Below are 19,505 nucleotides of genomic sequence, written 5' to 3'. Positions count from 1 at the left end.
TGCTGTTAGTTTAGGAAGCGCTTGATTTATGCAACAGAGTTTTCTATGAGCGGAGCACACATATTAAACGCCAATATCGCAGTCGATCCTTTTCATTTAATTGTGGGAAGCCAAAATCGTGATCGCGATTAATATTCGATTACTTGTATAGCCATAGGCCGATATATACTGAGGTGGTGAGTTAGCGGTGTTGAGGTTTGGTACCAATCATGCAGCAGGGAGAGGAGCATCTCAGCGCCGACACACTCCCCCAGCGTGAAGCCGACCCTGTGAGTTGAGAAGGAGGTTAGCAGCTAAATAATGAATCTCGACACTTAAAAAACAGAGCGTCTTTCATTGAACATGTTTTGATGTGAAATTTGTAAGGCTGAGGCTTTCTGTTCATATCAAAACTTTTCCACAATACTACATGAAATATTGAGAACCATAATACAGGATGGTTAACCAAAACAGAGCCACGCTTCATTATCACGTTTTTAAAAGGTGCAAACTGAGAATTATTCGATTTTTTTGTAATAAATAAATGACAAAATGGTGCCAGCTGAACAAAACCCATGCTCGGCTAAACTGCACCACGCTGCCTATACTCAGTGTGCCATGCAAACTTGAGCGCTGCGTGAGGAGGTGTTACAGTATCTAGGCCAACCCAGCATGGGCTCTGTTTGAAGTATTGCAGCATTTTGCCAGCGCGTAGTGGAATAGCAGAGGTCTACTTTTAGCTCCGGAGATGCACAGACACAACAGCCATTCATTCCCGCTAGCAGCCGTGGAAGGCGGAAACATGAAGAGGAGGGGACGGCGCACACACACACATTTAACAGACAGACTCTCACACACACACACCAACGTATGCACGTACAAATAAAAAGCCCACATTTCACACAAGCAACACTCCGATGCTCACACATACACCCACATGCGCACACCCCTGCAGACGCACAATGAGTGTTTATCCGTTTATTTCTGCTGTTTGTTTGTTTTGCTCGGTAAATCCTAACCACCGCACAGCTGCTGCTGCTGCTGCTGCCGCTGGAGCAGGCGTGGACAGCAGTTTGGGGATTCATTAGCTCTTGTTTTCCTCCCTCTGTTTTCCTCCATCTCTTCTTTTTTTTTTTCCTCCATTCCTGGTCAGGGGCATTGTATAATCAGTTTATTGTAGGGTTGGACCAAGATACTGCTCATGTGGAGCTGATTTTGGCACTTTGGGCGTTCTTTATTCAATCTTTTTTCTTCTTTTTTACATTTTTGTAACACTTTCGTGGTAATTAGGGGATAATTAGCAAGTAACCTAATTTAAATTTATTTGGAATCACCGCAAAATGTATCAAAAAATTACTTTGTTTGGCTGTCTTGACTTGGGACTTGACTCTGGACTTTTATTATTATTATTTCATATCTATTATGAATATTATTTAATAATTTGATTCCGCTATTTCCCAATAAGCAGTTATAAATAGCTGGTAATTTATTTAATAATTTCTTGGAAAATAATACAAAGTTAATTGATATGCTTTATTTCCATGTCTGCTGATAAATAGATAATAATTATCAAATAACTAATTTGAAATTTCTTTAAAAAAAAATTTTTAAAAATGCTATTTTAGCATATATTTATTAAATCATGTTTATAATAAAGTCATTTTCAATACATTTTTGAGGTAAATATTGGGGTAATTTGGCAGTAATTCCAAAGAAAATTAAAAATCTGTTACTAGCTAATTATCACCTAATTACCATGAAATTTGCAGACCTGTAAAATGAAATGTTACCCACATTTTTTAAAGTTTTGGCCAATCCAACACCATGGCAAAGTCAGCTTACTCATCATTTTGAATACTACTAAGTCTCTGGAGGAGCTTGGCTAAGTGACCCGAGTGATGATGTCATCAGGGTTATCTCAGCTTGGCCTTGTAATAGGATGCTACAAATATAAAAAATAAAAAAAAGATTTGTGTTGCATGGAGTTTGAAATCTATATTTTTAGACCTGAAAAGGGTCACATTAAAATACAGAGACAAATTATCAGATACTAACAGCTTGTGGCAAAGTCCTGAACGAGCCCAACTACCTGCAAAAGCTCAGTACCAGAACCGTGACCTCAATTATCAAATCAAATTAAAATATAAAAAAATTAACCCAGCTGTTATTGGGTAGTCCAGAATCATAAGCGGAAGGACTCTAACTTGTGGACTAAATTTATGGTATTATATGGGCCAGCAGAGTCTCACAGGTAAGATAAAACACACACATACACCAACAGTGACTCTCTCGTCTTCTAAAAGCATCACAGGAGTCTTTCCAGACTAAAAACAATTACTGTAGCTTTTTACAAGTGCTATCCACGCGCCCACACACATTGGGCCATACATTGCGTCCGATCTGGCCCACGGCGCCCCTATTTCACCCGCCATTACCCTCTGACTGGATAGAAGCCCCCAGGGACTGCAGCACCCAAGGGAGCCACATGATGGATAAACAGGAGTGCAAGAAGGAAGGAAGAAGAGGTGAGGGAAATACAAAAAAAAACAGGGGAGGCGAAGGCTTTGAAATTCTGAGCACACACTCACATCATGAAAAGGATCATGATGCGAGCGTGTGATCAGGCAGGTGAGCTATTGTTCCTCGGGGTTGTAAAAGTGTTCACAAGGCAACAAAACCTGATCGATAGACACACGCCGTCACTCTATAAAGACTCTAGTTAAAAGAAAGGGGAGTGAAATAGGTACCGGCCTTTCTTCTTGTCCCCGTGGACACACACACACCTGACAATGCATCATCTCACTTCCTGTGACTGTGTTTGTCCCTTTGTGACTCATTCTGTCTCAGTCAGAAGCTCTCGTCCTTCTCCCTCCCTGTCATGCTCCCTCTGTGTACCAGTGTGTGTGTGTGTGTTTGTGTGCGTGTGTGTTCTTCTGCATCCCTGTGACACACTTGGATCGGCCAATGACAAAAACAAGAGCAGTCGCACTCCTCGATGTTAAACACACATAAAAAACATGCATGTGCAAATTGAGGCACTCGCGGTCGTACTCTGCTGGGAGCTGGCCTGGTTTCTCTTTCACCAGCGTCCACACACACACACACACACACACACACACACACATTTTCTGTCTTGCTGTTGCGCTATCTCTGTGTTGTTGGACCACACAAACAGAGCAAACAGTATGACAACACACAGCTTGAGATGACATCAAACACATTGATGCGAGCACACACACACACACTCACACAATTGGCACTATGACTTCATGGGGGAGCAAGAGAGTGACAAGGCTTGAAAGAAAGTCCACTGACAGTCCACCCGCTAACCTCCAAACACACACACACACACACACGAAGGACAGGACTTCAGAGGCTAGCAGCCTTAGTCCCAGACTAAACCCTGAGAGATGGAGGGATTGAGCTACAGAGGACCGGGGAGATGAAAGAATGAATGAGGGAAGAGCGAATGAAGGAGCTTCCATGAAAAGGAAAACCAGTGAAAAAGAGGGAGGAAATGGTGCAAAAAACCTGAAGAAAATTTGACACACCAAAGCATTTCCTTTACTGTTGCTCAAGATTTCAGTCGTGGTTGATTTGGCGACACCCGGTGGTAACAGCAAGTGTGTGCTAATTTTACAGCAAGCACTTGTTGAGCTAAAAGCGGTGACAAATATTGCGTTACCTGAGACCGTTTCACAATATAAGGGTGCTTTCACACTAGCACATTAGTACAGTTCATTTGGGCTGTTGTGAAAGCTGTCAATCGAACCCTGATGGTGTGGACCAAACAACCGAACCAAGACCGCTTGAAAAGGTGGGTCTCATGGGTTCGTTTGCAGTGTGAAAGCAAACGAACCAACCACAGGATTTTAAATAGCAGATATGTGATTTTAGCTTGATTCCAAAAGCTAGTAATCTGTTCAGGAAGCTATCTGTATTTAAGACCATTTATAGAAGCACGTCAGCGCGGATATTTTCCCTGATTAATAGGTCAACAGCTGTTAAAACTGCTGTGCTTGTATCCGACTCTGTGTACTACTTCCATTAAAAAGGGTGTGTGACAGTGATCCACCAGTAATACGCCTCATGTGCATGTCCATGCGCTCCCAGACGTTCGCTCTGTGCGTTCTCACCGTTCATCTGAGAACGTGCACAGAGGCTTTTGTGCAGTCCCGTCTCTACTATTATTCATCATGACATGCGGTCGATTTGCAGTCTAATAATACGAATAATACTAATAGTCAGTTATTAATCAAAGAACATAAATATGCACATCAGAAGCATTAAAGTGCTGCACAAACTTCTGTCAGAAATTTGTGTCTGGGTGCGCCAACCAGAGCAGACTGAGCTTTTTCAGGAGGGGGGTCTTAAAGAGACAGGCGCTAAAACGGAGCGTTTCTGATAGAGGGTGAATACAGGTATATTCAGACAGACAGTATGAGAAAAATAAAGTGTTTCTTGAACATTAAAGCATGTAAATATGTTCAAGAAGAAACCCAAAATACAAGTATGAACCTGAAAATGAGCACGATATGTCCCCTTTAAGGGTTGTACCTTTAAACTGAGAGGATGCAGCGCCACTTTGGTAATTGTGGGACCACAGCATCATTAACCCGCTGCTGTTGTTTTCTCTGCTAAGTCAAAGGTTGCAGAAAGAAATAGATGACAAGAAAATGTGGGAGATAGGGGGATGGGGAGAGAAAAAGAGCAAGTGGGAAATAGCGAGAGAGAGAAAGAGATTAGCGAGATGTGCTGACTGCTACTGACACCAAGCAGGTCTCCCCTTTATACGGCTGATTGTTCACATCTCAAAATGCCATTGTTTTTCTGCTCATGAAAGGGTATTGTACATTAGACATATCCCGACTCACTTAGAGAGGTCCTGCCCAGTACGAGGGCATAAAATCTGAATAATTTCACAGATAATTGGGTTGTCACAGCCAGGCAATAGTAATAACAACTTTAGAGAGAGAAAGAGCACAATAAGAAAGAGGGAGAAGAGTGCAGCGAATCACCCAAGGCCAATCGCTGTGTCTAAGCCAGAGTGGTGTTTGTGGAAAAGAAGCCTCTTTATAAGGCTCGCTGAGAAAAAAAACAAGTCGGATGTTTCTCATTTCCCCTTTTTCTACCACTTCTCCCCCCACTCGCTTGCGTCATTCGGCGTGGAAATGGCAAAACGTTTAGCGCGGCTGCGGGATGATGGCGCGGTCCGATTTCGGCGGCGGTGGCATAAACAGTGAGGCACGCCGCTGTAATTGCCATAATACACTTAGACACCATTTGCGAACGTGCAGCCTATCTAACAGGCAGGCGGCTTTCATCACCTTCGAAAGTAGCGGGCACAATCTGAGTGTGTAAGTGTGTGTGTCCTGTCGAAAACGTGTGTGTCCTATACATTATTCAGATGCTTCGAGCCGCCCACATCTGTTCATCTCTCTGGACGACACACACTCTCCTCTGATAGACAATAATTACCGCCAAGAACACACACACACTCACACAGAGCGCTGGCAACCACGTCAACTCTCTAACAATGAATCCTCGCGGGATAAAGTGTGTTAGAAGCACAGTTTGTCACCCAAGTGTCCGCACCGTTCACACACACAAATCATAATCACATGTATGGCTGCACTCACAGTCACAGATGCATGCACCTCTGTGCACACACACAAATCATTATGACAAGTACAGCCGCACACACACACACACACACACAAGAAACCTGTACAAGCATAATGTCATGGCTCTCTGATGGCACATAAAAGGGCTCATTGTTACTGCAGGATAGAGGCCCAAAAATGACATTTGGTGACAGAAAAAATGAGCGTGCACTGGGTCTGTGTGGGCGCGAGCATGTTTGAATGATTACATATAGGCTTTGTGTGTGTGAATGTGTGCCCTGTTTACATGTGCGATGGAGACGGAGAGTATGTCTTTGCGTTATTCCCGTCTTTGTGTGCTCGCATGTATATGTATAGACTGTTTCTGTGTGTGTGTGTGGAAGAGAGAGAGGGAGGCAGTCTTCTCTGTAGTGCCAGCCTTTGATCAGTGTCCCTGTGTATGTGTGTGTGTGTGTGTGTGTGTGTGTGTGTGTGTGTGTGTGTGTGTGTGTGTGTGTGTGTGTGTGTGTATGTGTATGTGTGTGTGTGTGTGTGTGTGTGTGTGTATGTGTGCGCCAACCCCTGGTGTCTTGAAGGCAGATGAAACACTGTGCCTCTATCCGGGACTCACAGAACACCCACTATCCTCCTCTCCTTCTCCTCTACTCTCTCTCCCGTACCCCCTCTAACCACCATTCCTTACCACAGCCATTTTAAAGGCTATTCATGTGGAGCCGCGCTTTCATCTTGCATTGCGGCGTTTTAACCAGCTCCTCTGTTTTTGTTTTGTTTTGTTTTTTTTCAAGCCTTTTATCAGATTATAGAGGAAGAGGAGGAAGGGTGAAGTGGCCCGCTGTTGTACACTGACTCACAGTCAGATGGACGCAGCGTGAAAGTGCGAGAAAGACAGCGGCTTTAACAAGATAACGTTAGAGGATCTGGGGTGTCTGCTGGCTGTGTGTAGACCCAGATCGGTTGCTTCTGTATTTTGACGTCCCACCAGCACAGTACACATTATGTAAGAATGATAACTAAAGAGCCAAACTGGGGCTGTCAAAGTCAACACGACACGTTAATGTAAATTCATTTCAACACCACTAATTTCTTTAACGCATTAACGCAACTTTTAGGTTGGAGCGGCTCATTTTTAAAGCTAGAGTGAAGATACTGCCATCATATAAAACTAGAATTGGTACCAACCATGTAATACTAGCTTGTCAGGAAGGAGGCTAAATAATGCTCCAAACATTTTGGTGAGGAAAAACTGGCATGGCCATTTTCAAAGGGGTCCCTTGACCTCTGACCTCAAGATATGTGAATGAAAATGGGTTTTATGGGTACCCACGAGTCTCCCCTTTACAGACATGCCCACTTTATGATAATCACATGCAGTTTTGGGGCAAATCATAGTCAAGTCTGTTGGGCTTGAATTTGACATGTTATGATTTGAGCATATTTTTTATGTTAAATGCAGTACCTGTGAGGATTTCTGGACATTATGTGTCATTGTTTTGTGTCGTTAATTGATTTCCAATAATAAATATATACATACATTTGCATAAAGCAGCATATTTGTCCACTCCCATGTTGATAAGAGTATTAAATACTTGACAAATCTCCCTTTAAGGTACATTTAGAACAGATACAAAATGTGTGATTTATTAATTTATAAATGGCGTTTACAAGATTCCACTGCGCCTGAAGAAAAACAACCAATCAGAGCTGAGCAGTCTCTAACGCAGCTGTCAATCACTGCTCGTAAAACTGGCAAACTAGACCAAATATGACACAAAACGTTATTTTATTAAAGTTACCAAGCTTTAATATCTGGACTTTATATGAACACTGATCCCATATTGTGTGTGCAAGAAACTACGCTGACATAAAAGTATTGCTATGTATTGCATTAATTAGCTCAATGAATGACCTCATAAGCATAATTGGTTATGTTTAATATATCACAGTGATTACAGTAGGGAATTAGGAAGCTTATTTGTGCTCGGCTTAATTAATGCACTCAAACATGCCGCTTATTTGTGGTGTTTAAAGTGTGCTGCGATCCCTTTCGTTTTTTAATGGATCACCTGAGATATTAAATTTTGATTGATTTTGATTGTACTTGCAGGACGAAGAGAGAAATGATTAGGTAATACTGTGAACTTCAGTAGCCTTTATCAGAAGTGCAACATATTTCAGGCTTTTTTGGTCAAATACAATTGTAAATTCAGTATAAATATATAATTGTATGCATCAGCCTTTGTGTATTTTATTGTTCTGCATTACAGTTTTGTGCTCTATGATATTCAGAGAAAGTGCAGGTCGTGCTTTCGCCACAAGGTGGCCCTTTATTCATATCCATAGGAGTAGGCTGTCTCTTGTTAAGAAGCGTTGTTATTGCTGTTTAGTGAGGACTATCAAGGCCATGCCTGCCACTGCAGTTTATTTCTTTATTATATATTAAAAGATTATTATTCCTGGTATTATCATTTGCGTAATTACCTCTGCCATTAAGGAGGTTATGTTTTCAGTTTGTCAGCAGGATGAACTTGTTGGAAAGATGTAGTATGGGTCAAGGTGGAACCCATTAAATGTTGGAGCATATTAAAGGAACAGTGTTTAACATTTAGGTGTATACATTATATTGGCAGAAATATAATATTAATAAGTATGTTTTCTTTAGTGTATAATCACCTGAAAATATGAATCATCGGGTTTTTGTTATCTTAGAATGAGCCGTTTATATCTACACATGGAGCGGGTCCTCTTCACGGAGCCAGCCGTCATGTTTCTACAGTAGCCCAGAACGGACAAACCAAACACTGACTCTAGAGAGGGCCATTCGTGTTTTCGCGTCGGCCACCGTAGTTCTCCTAAACGCTTGGCACACAGGTAGTTTCAGTTGGTTGCAATCTGCTAGATGCCGCCAGATCCTGCACACTACACCTTTAACATTTCGAGATAGGGCATTTGGCCTTGTTGGCCCTTCAAGTTTTATTATTATTTATAACATTTTCCTTGTTCGCATGTTATTATGAAGTATTGCTTACATTCTAACATACACATTTCAATTTCTGTATCATTTCTAGACCACACAGCCACAGACTCACAGCTCATATCCTTAAACGCACCACTACAACTATCGCTGGATCCTGAATAGATCTCTACTCCCATGTCCGGACCAGAACTACAGAGACACACCTTCCTAACTAAACCTCTGTTGTAATGTAATTAGTACTGAACAAAGGAATAGATGTATAGTGAAGTGAAAAATGCTTGTGTCTTTATATTGGGTCTAATTGGAAATCTTGATAATAGATCTTGGTAACACTAATTAGGCACCCAGAGCAGACAACATCCTGTATGTTTGTGTTTTAACAGATCCAAGCATCTGGCTGTATACAAGTGTTTAACCTCTACTGTATAGGCTTAATGGATGACCTTTCCAGTGCACCTGCCTTTAATAAAGCTCTAATTAGGAGTCCCATTAGGATCGGAGAGGCTGCCAGTTAATGGGCACTTAAATAGAAAAGATTTAGGTCTTTGGTGGAACAATCGAAGATACTCAGCGGTAATCATGAGAGGCGAATGTCAGCTAACAACAGAAAAGGTGAGCTATTATTACAATGCTCTGATGAATGAACAATTGTCTTACAGAGAAACTTTGAGGGACGTTCAGTACGTTATCATTCCACAAGGGAAACTCAATTTGCAAACAGGATTTCATGTCACTTGTAAATCCATGAAACAGTTATTGCAATGAAGGAATAAACAAAATTAAATTCAATAACATCAGACAAAGTATTGAACAAATGATGAATGTGCTAACAGTGCTGCATGTACAGATGTACAGCTCACAGCTAAGACCATGTAGAAATAGGGAAGAACTCACATTTGTCATTCATATCTTTTCCTGTGTGATGTTTTGTAATTTTACATTCTTGAAGGATATGGCTGGCAATATTCTTAATTATTATAATATAAACAAATTTGTCAACAAATTAAATTGAAGGGACCAGAGCCAACAATGCCAGAGCCAAAGTGAAGAGTGAAAAGTGAAGCCAATGCAGAAGTGCCTTAAACTTGCATTCTTTCTAACGGCCAGCAGGGGGCGACTCCTCTGGTTGCAAAAAGTTTAACTTACAACTTTAACCTTTTTCACAGTGTTTTCAGTTCACCTAAAAATGTCTTATTCAGCGTTCGGTTGTACTTAACTCCACCCTCTCGTGTCACTTCTGGTTGCAAAAAACACAAGATGACAACGGCCAAACTCGAGGCTTCAAAACGGCAGGCCACAAACCAATGGGTGACGTCATGGTGATTACATCCACTTCTTCTGTGGCCCCAAAGCCCATTTGTAAATCTTAAAAAAAATTAATATACTGACTATACTTTAAAAAATTTTATCTCAGTAATTTCCTTAAACAAGAAAACTGTAGATTTTAGCAGATGTGACTCAAACCTGAATAAGTAATGCATTTTTTGAGAACTATTTTCAGCTGTGGATTAACACTATGTGGCTATTCTAAGTAGAATCAATTCATTGTTGCTTTTGGTTTTTATATGGTATTTGTTGGCATTAAGACAAATATAGAATGCCACGGGTCTTATCCTTTAACAGGGCATTTCGAAAATAGAAAGCTTAAGGGATATCATATCATATATTGGTTTCTTATATGTGGACCTTTTTCCTGGAAGACATTTTGACGTGTTATCAGAGGAAAACGGATTATGGCTGAATTCTATTTAGCTGCTTCGGGTATTGTGCATGCTGGCTCACCGTCACACTGTGCCACGGCTTGCTGGGACACCTCAAGTAACACCGGTGCTTTTTCTACTGTGACAAGTCAAGATATCAAAATGTATTTTTTTCTACTGTAAAAGTTTCTTTCTATTGATGGACAGTAGCTTTCTCCAAAAAAAAAAGAAAAGAAAATAAGAAAGACATTGTTCCATCCTAAATTCCAAGCACGATGTGTCATCACTTGTAATCCGGTTACTGGTGTGATTCAGATTAGGGTCACCTATATTTCTGGGAATGCAGACTTCTGTACTGTAAGTGGCTTTGTGTAAAAGTCCGTGCTCGATGCCATTAGACAGAGTAAACGTCATTAAGAGAGGAGCTGAAAAAGCAATTTCGTCTCTCGCTCCCTTTGCTTTCTCCGTGTGCCGTCTGTCACTCCTTGTTGATGAATGATGGCGTTGCACACACACACTCAAACACACTTGTTCTCATGCAATTCCCTCGCAGTCAGAAGCTGATTTACAGGCCAAAGTAGGGAACATTTGCCAGACAGGTACTAAATACTAAATGTACCGATACTAACGTCATCTTGTCTCTCTCTCTTTTCCCATCTCTGCATCCCTTCTTCTTCCCCCTTTCCTTTGTTCTTTTCCCTCCTGTCCTTATCCCTCACCTTCTTCCTACATCTTTGTTTATACGAATACCCAGGCTTCCTCAGTACCGGCGATCAGTCCGCTAAGGGGAACTACGGCCTGCTTGACCAGATTCAGGCCCTGCGTTGGCTCAACGAGAACATCGGCCACTTCGGCGGAGACCCGGAGAGGATCACCATCTTCGGCTCCGGAGCTGGGGCGTCCTGCGTCAACCTCCTCATCCTCTCGCACCACTCGGAGGGTAATTGAAGACTTGTTTGTTTTCTTGGAACATAAATCCATTTTTCTTTGTCCATCACCTCACCATTCAATTGTTTTTTCTTAATAGAAAAACTCCCAAGCACAGTGTTCCCACTGGGATTCCTGGAATATCTTTCGATTGCTAATAGCCTGGATCCATCCCTGTGAATGACTCATTAACCACACGTTTCTTGACAAATGGGGCGACTGCTTACATGAATTCCACCTGATCCATTAATGTTTCCTCAGTTTAGATCGCTAATCCCTGAATAGCCACAGTGCATATTTACAAACCTTCTCTGTGTATTTGTTCTATATATTTGCGGAAAACAGATGGCGACGCACACCTGCATGTCCGATTCAACCTTTGAAACCCTCAACAAAACAAGACTCTGTCAGGACCGAGTCTATGGCTGGACCGTGTATGGTCAGTCTGGGAATTTGTGGCTAGATTGTTATACAAATAGTCAGTGGTCATGTCTGTAATGTTAAATCCAGCGGTACATGTCCACAAGGTCCGCAGAGGACACTAAAGGACATGCTGAAAGCCTACCGGACGCCAGTAAAACATTCACCTAAAAAGTGCCATTCAAAAGTCAAACAAAATTATTTCTATTCCATTGTCATATTCTACCGAAATGGCCAGCGTTGAACAATAAAATATTATAAATATAATAAGTGTTTTCAGTCCAAAATGGCAGCTGTTGTAAAAGAAACACATGAGTTTCGTCTCTTTACTTCTATTCTCTTTGGCGCTGCTCCACTCAACTGGCCGCTCAAGCGGTGACGTACCCTACCGTTGAATGCACCTGATTGGTCCCTGGTTTTCTGCTCGACGTTTCAAACAGGAAACAACGTGGTGTCCTGCTCGTAAACTTTCTGTTATTCCGTCTAAACAATCCACCAAAATCTACTTCTGGAAACATTTTAAGCGAGAAATAGGCGATGCCTCTGCTGAATCTGTTTTCATTTTAGAACTAGAGCGCCTAGTTTGACAGCTTGGTCCAAGTTTCGTGAGCCGGACGCGTCACGCTGGACGGACTCATTTGCATAAAGAATTATTCCTTCAACGGCCAATGAGGAAACTCCAACACTCAGCCGACCAATCGTGAAACTTCAGTCACTCAGGGACAGACTTTTGCATTTGTATGTTCCTTTATTTGTTGCTGGAATCTTATGTTCAGATAGTATGTAGCATATTTGTACCTTCATTTCTCCTTTGGCTATTTGATGATGTAAATGTAATCCTCACAGCAAGGCCCCGCTATTTGGTCAGATGGAAACTCAGCTAGCAGCATCCAGCCCAGAAATCATTAGGTCCTGTGATGTTCACTTGACACCTCTATCCTCAAAGGAAAACACTGCTTGTCCTTTGAACTGAAGGCTTTAAGCAGCCGTGTGGCTAATGAGCGAGTCCAGGTTATGTTGTTTGTGTCTATGGAGGATAAATTACACTGGAGCTCCAACATTTCCCCACGTTACCTGACATGGCGAGCGCTCCTGGCTCTGTTAACGGTCCACTGCTCTGCAGCAGAGAGGCTCTACGTCGAAAAAAACCTACATCCGTCTGACCTCATGCTCCCCATTACCAACAACAAACCCCGAGGGCTAAGTGTTAACATTGAACCACCGAGAGTGAGCGGCCTACGGACCAGTCGACTTTGATCTGAATCGAGATCAGTGTGGCTGACGACCCGCAGCCAAACGGTCACGCACTCGCCGCCTTTGATCATGCCGCTCTTGAAGCTGTCCTCCTCCAGTCGTAACTTCTCTGTTCTGCACGCCGCTCGAGGACTCTCCCTCAATATCTCTCTCCTCTATTCATTTTCCGTCTCGCACACACAAACCGCAAAGGACAGAAACAGGGAAGAAATGGTGGGCGAAGAGAAAGCGAAGAGATTAGAGAGATCGTGTTCACACAGCCACACATCTGCTTCAATCACCGCTCTGCGTGTGTTTGTGTCTGACACGTCTCTAACTTTGACTCATTCTGTGCCTCGACAACAAATGTGTCGTCAAAGCTCGAGTGAGCATCTGTGCAATGCTGCCGTGTCACTGTGTCCATTTAACCCAACCTCTAATGGCTGCTAACCCTTCATCTCAACCCAGGCACACCTAACCGTTTTCCCTTATTGGCAGGTGACCCACTTAGCAATAGAAACCTCCCAAGACCCCAATTATTCTATATTTATATCAGGATAATAGTGATAATATTGCTTGTATAAATGCAAATACAAAGCATATTGACTGTTTGAAAAGTATGTGTACTGTGCATAGGAATTAAAAACAGAGGGAAAACTGAATAAATTACAAGTGAACTTAATTGTTGAGGATTGGCGTTGCAACTCATTAAACACTGCTAACCATGCTAAATTATTATAATTAAGAATGCAAAGTTGAAACCACCTGTTGTTCTAAAGAGTAACGGAAAAGAAAGCCGATACCACACTCATTAAAGGGGACATATCATGCTCATTTTCAGGTTCATACTTGTGTTTTGGGTTTCTACCAGAACATCTTTACATGCTTTAATGTTCAAAAAACACATTATTTCATTTCCCTCATACTGTCTATCTGAATATACCTGTATTCACCCTCTGTCTGAAACGCTCCGTTTTAGCGCCTGTCTCTTTAAGTACCCCTCCTGGAAAAGCCCAGTCTGCTCTGATTGGTTTGCGAGAAAAATATGGCGCACCTTTGCAAAGGTTGTTGATGGGTAGGTAGATGAGCCTGCGTGTGACATAGGAAGGGAAGCAAATCTGAATGGTTTTTCATGATATGTCCCCTTTAAGTTTGGAGCCAGAGTCAGGATAGCCTAGCTTAGCATAAAGACATAAAGCAGAGGTAAACAGCTTTGCTTTCCCCAAAGTGCAAAAATACACTTACGATACAACATCTCTCGCTAAGCTAATTACCTCCCAGCTCCAGTGCGATCATCACAGTGTGGTATGAATCTTCTCATCTAACTTGAAAAGTAAATGAAGAAGGGTATAGAGTGCTGCAGGAATGAGCCCTAAAACCCAGAAATGAGTTAGCATTTCAGCATTTCCGGTTCCCTCGTCTGGAAGTCAATGTGTTTTTAGTTAGATGCCTGAAATAAGGTCTGTGGTTAAAACAAGCTGAAGAGATTTTAACGTTTTTATGCGTCTTAGAAAAAGTGGTTGCTAAGAAGTTGCTAAATTATACTATTAAAGTCATGAAGTCATTGAAGTCATGTGACCGTGGTGTAGTTCGTTTATAGCCTAACGTTAGCTTTTTTACTTCTGGCGATTGCATTCAGGCTTCAATAATCATAGAAGTGGTGTTCATTTGTGGAAATTATCTTGCTGAACAAAACGTGTAAGTATTATAAACGTGTGTTCGCCACAGAGCTTATTTTCTGCAATAATCCAAAACCCAATGGAAGAATCCCATTGGCTTTTTGTCGAGGGAACCAGTGCGATGCTAACTTCCTGGTTGGCCTTCAAAAATACGTCATCCCTGCAGCACTCTATTCTCTTAAAATGTTACATTGATGTATTTCACAGACTTTTTGCACACTCTCTGTCCAAAAACCACCAATGCTTGTTTGTTTTTAGATGGCAACCAGAACAGTCATTGTAGTTTAATCATTAATTTTTCAGGGGAGCCCCCACTTTAGCAGCAGAGGGACCCTAACGGTTGAGGAAGCCTGTATTAACCCCTTGTCTCCTGTCGCTGACAACCAACCCCTTCACACTGCCACCAGTCCATTCTCACGCCTCCGCTTTGTCATCACCCCATCGTCATCAGCGTCTCCATCAGCGTCTAACGGTGTCTAACATCAGCCCTCTAGACGCCGCCTGTCTGTCATGTTCTCCCCCCTCACACTCCACCTCTCCCCCCACCAGGGATGCCAGGTAAGGAGTCTGTCATCCCCACCCTTAAGGGACACCAATCATGTCAACAACACAGCGTCACAAATCAAGCTTGACAGCAGAGACGCACAGGATGGATGGCAGGGTGGAAGTGGTAGACAGGATGGAGAGAGGGGTTGTAAGTGATACTGATATGATGAAGGGCGGGGGGGATATAGAGGAGGAGACAGCATCCATGGTATCCTGTGTTTAAGGGAAGAGGAGGAGAGGATATTATCAGGCCATTAAATAGGCTTTATCAGTCGCTATAAGTACCATAGATGTGGGTCATTAGGGGCCTACTACACCTACGTTATAAAAGTGAAACTTTCAACACGTTCTAACATGTTGTAAAACTGAATGAAACATCACGTTTTGAACTCAAACTAAAAGGTTTCTTTAGGTTTAGGCAACAAAACTACAACTTATTTAGGTTTAGACAACAAAACTACAACTTTAGGTTTAGACAACAAAACTACAACTTCTTTATGTTTAGGTAACAAAACTACAACTTCTTTACATTTAGGCAAAAAAACAGTTAGGTTTAGGCAACAAAACTACAACTTCTTTACGTTTTGGCAAAAAACAGTTAGGTTTAGGCAACAAAACTACAACTTCTTTACGTTTAGGAAACAAAACTACAACTTTAGGTTTAGGCAAAAATAACAGTTAGGTTTTGGCAACAAAACTACAAGTTCTTTAGATTTACACTTGGTTAAGTTTAGGGACTCGACTTCTGCTTATGCTCCTGTCATAATTACTACGGTCACTGTCGTGTTCTTTTATACCTTCTTTCGGTGATCTATCATGTACTAGTAGGCCCCTATTGACCCACATCTATGGGGCTTATAGCGACTGATAACGCCTATTTAATAGCCTGACAACACTCTGAGGGGAGAGTGGGGTGATTTGAGCCTGTAGGGAAGTTGAGTAATATTATCATCACCAACACTGAAAACCTCAACACAAAGCTAGAATTACAGCCGCTGGCATCTTTGTATGAAGCTAAACCGACCACCTGACAAACACCAGGTGTAGTTAGACCAGCATTTATTATGTTAAATAAGATTCAATGTCTCTGATGGAGTCTTTTCAAAGTAAATACCTCACATGTTCCTTAGTTTCTAGGCAACCGTAGATAAAAATTGGTCATGTGACCACACATTTTGGAATAGTGATCCATTTTACTGACTGTGTGATGGAGAGAGGTCCATGGAATAAGTGGCATAGCTCAACGTATCCTCTCCCTAGGCTCTACTTACCCTTCATCGGGGGCAAGTTGGCAACTTATCATATTTTGAAAAATGTGTATTTTAGATCCAATGTAATCATTCCCAAGGACGCACCACATCCTGAAATGTATGTACGTGTTTTAGTTGGATACATCACTGTCTTGCCCTCACTTAAAAGAAGTAAAAAGTGTCTCAACTCACCCCGCTCTCCCCTAACGTTGTTGAGGGAGGAGAAAGAGCAAAGAAAATACTCAGCCAAACATAGGAAAGTAGTGAGCAGGGAAGGCAAGAGGCTCTTAGGTGGTGACAAAGAAACGTATTTTGAAGACGACTGAAGTAATACCGACCTCCCACCTCTCCCTCTCAGTCTGTCTTCCCCCCCTTCCCCCTTTGACTTTCCCAGTGCAGATATGTAGGTATAGCTGTTTCCAAGCTACTTTTTACTATAATTGATTTCCCAGGGAGAGGGGGCTCTGCGGCTCTGCTTAATAATTAACTGACCAAGCTTCAGCCCAAGAGAGAGGGAAGAGAAAGACAAAAGGAGCGCGAGAGGAAACGAGTGAGGCAGGCGGCCTCTTAACGAGCCACTTGAGTGGTTCAAACGGCACAGGACGGGCAGAGCTAAGGAGGCAAGAGAGGGAGAGAGAGAGACAAAGAGGAAGGGAGAAACACAGCTAGAGAAGAAAATGTCTCTCTCTACATCTCAGATGAGCTTATTCCCAGTCTTCTTCTTTTCTTTTTTTTTTGTTTTGAGCTACAGCACCATAGCATGCTCTAATTCTAAAAGTAGAAAAAGAGATTTTCCACATCAAGTAGTCTATCTGAATCCCATCCTATCCCAAAACTGAACTTTAGTCAGACGACTTCACAGAGCTCCATCCTGTCTGCACAAATTGGGGGAAATGCACATAACATTTAGAGACATCATCATGTTTTTTGGTCATTTTTACCCCCACATGCAGTGATATAAATACCCAATCTGTCCCCTCAGGTCTGTTCCACAGGGCCATAGCCCAGAGTGGAACCGCCATCTCCAGCTGGTCCGTCAACTACCAGCCCCTCAAGTACACCAAGATCCTGGCCCGCAAGGTGGGCTGCACCTACACGGAGACGGCCGACCTGGTCGACTGCCTGAGGCGCAAGAACTTCAGGGAGCTGGTGGACCAGGACATCCAGCCAGCTCGCTACCACATCGCCTTTGGCCCCGTGGTGGACGGAGACGTGGTGCCTGACGATCCGGAGATCCTCATGCAGCAGGTGAGGGTCTGGTTAGATGTGGCGTAGGCTGTAGATTGACTTGAGCTGTTATGACACACCAGACAGAGAGAACATGAAGTTACAGTAAGTGTGAGTGTGACATTTCCAGGGCGAGGGTCTGGCGGTGACATTTACCAGCTGGTGTGAACTCACATCCCGGAACACATTGCCTCGGTGGTATATTGTAGACCCGTGGCTCATAACCTTCTGTTCATGCAATCCCATACTTGAAAAGCATTGTGGACTTGCAAACCCTTCGTCACAGGGTGCACGTTTTGGGGTTGTGAGCAGTTCAATCAAAGACCGATTCTCTCTTCTCGGCTTCATTGGAATTATAGGATTATAGATTAAAACTCTTACAGTGTTCAGTATTTTCTTTGCACCATTTGTATAGTTTACATTATACTCATACACACATCATACTTTACATTAACACAAAGAGAGGACACTCTGCAGATTTACATTTCATGTCATAAATACCACATACAAAATACGAACAAAGCTGTGCAGATACACAAAACAAAATTGAGTTCAGCAGCATTCATGGTTGTAGTGATTGTAGTATTCATGGTTGCATGCTCTTCCTCTATTGCACCACCAGGGGGAGTTCCTCAACTATGACATCCTGATAGGAGTGAACCAAGGAGAGGGGCTGAAGTTTGTGGACGACAGCGAGGACAACGACGGCATCTCAGCCGCGGCGTTCGACTACACCATCTCCAACTTTGTTGACAACCTCTACGGCTACCCGGAGGGTGAGTGAATGCCAACTCCTTTCAGACCTCTATATGGTCATCTACCACCTCTCAGATGACGGATGAAATCTTCCTGTGGTCCACAAAAAATACATGATCCAAAACTACAGCTCCCAGTGGAAATGCAAGTCTTCAAAACATTATGCAGGCAAAGAATGATAAAAGAGATGAAATGCGAGTGTATCAACCAAGACAGGCATACTAAAGAGATTGCCTATCACCGAGATTATCTTTCACCACGGTGGGTCTGCGCTCTGGCCTTTGAGGCTCTGTGGGCACTAATGCCGTCTCTCATCATCCCCCAGGCAGCCAGCTCCCAATCACAGTGCTGTTGTTCCTGCAAACCCCTCACAGCGGGCCGCAGTCAAAACACAGACACATTTGGATAATACAGTCACGCTTCCTCTCAAGTGCCTGTCACTCACTCTTCACTCTGAGGGGCATATTCTCTCTTTTGCCCTTTGTGTCTGTCCTTTCAGTTTCTCTCTCAACTGTTTATTTCTCACACTTGCGTACAAACACACAATCCAGTTCATTTTAGCAATGTATCTTCCTTCACCCTTTGTTTCACATCTCTTGACCACTCTCAAAATGATCTGTCCCTGTCTTTACTTTCTAACTTATCACAATTTTCTCTTTTTCCCCTTTACCCTTTTTATTTCCCCCCTGTCCCTTTCCCAATCCCACATCGTATCCTCCAGGCAAAGACATCCTGAGGGAGACCATTAAATTCATGTACACAGACTGGGCAGACAGGGACAACGGCGACATGCGGAGGAAGACCCTCTTAGCTCTGTTTACGGACCACCAGTGGGTGGCGCCGGCAGTGGCCACCGCCAAACTCCACGCCGAGTTTCAGTCGCCGGTTTACTTTTACACGTTCTACCACCACTGCCAGACAGAGACGCGGCCCGAGTGGGCCGACGCCGCCCACGGAGACGAGATACCGTACGTGTTTGGCGTGCCCATGATCGGCGCTACGGATCTGTTCCCGTGCAACTTCTCGAAGAATGATGTGATGTTGAGCGCCGTGGTGATGACCTACTGGACCAACTTCGCCAAGACTGGGTAGGTTTTGCTGATGATTTTATTCCATATTTATATATGTGAAGTTCTCTTACAAGATGTGGGTAGAGTTTGTTAAAAGTTTAGTTTCCTGTCTCTCTTTGC

At 42.8% G+C, this 19,505-nt stretch overlaps 1 protein-coding gene across 4 annotated transcripts in view; it reads left to right on the top strand.

Moving 5' to 3' along the window:
- The window catches only part of nlgn2a (neuroligin 2a), a 209,626-nt gene that overhangs the window by 184,815 nt on the left and 5,306 nt on the right, over window positions 1-19,505 (top strand). For all 4 annotated transcript variants that reach the window (XR_012592404.1, XM_074623509.1, XM_074623510.1 and 1 more), the window contains 4 exons: window positions 11,032-11,217; window positions 17,315-17,580; window positions 18,182-18,335; window positions 19,037-19,403. Coding sequence is in view for 3 of the 4 variants with exons in the window: in XM_074623509.1 (XP_074479610.1) it covers window positions 11,032-11,217; window positions 17,315-17,580; window positions 18,182-18,335; window positions 19,037-19,403 (973 nt within the window). In the remaining variant the exon portion in view is untranslated. The remainder of the gene's footprint in view (window positions 1-11,031; window positions 11,218-17,314; window positions 17,581-18,181; window positions 18,336-19,036; window positions 19,404-19,505) is intronic.

This window comes from Sebastes fasciatus, chromosome 22, assembly GCF_043250625.1.
Source record: "Sebastes fasciatus isolate fSebFas1 chromosome 22, fSebFas1.pri, whole genome shotgun sequence".
Classification (NCBI taxonomy): domain Eukaryota; kingdom Metazoa; phylum Chordata; class Actinopteri; order Perciformes; family Sebastidae; genus Sebastes; species Sebastes fasciatus.
This window is presented reverse-complemented; position numbering and strand designations above follow the sequence as displayed.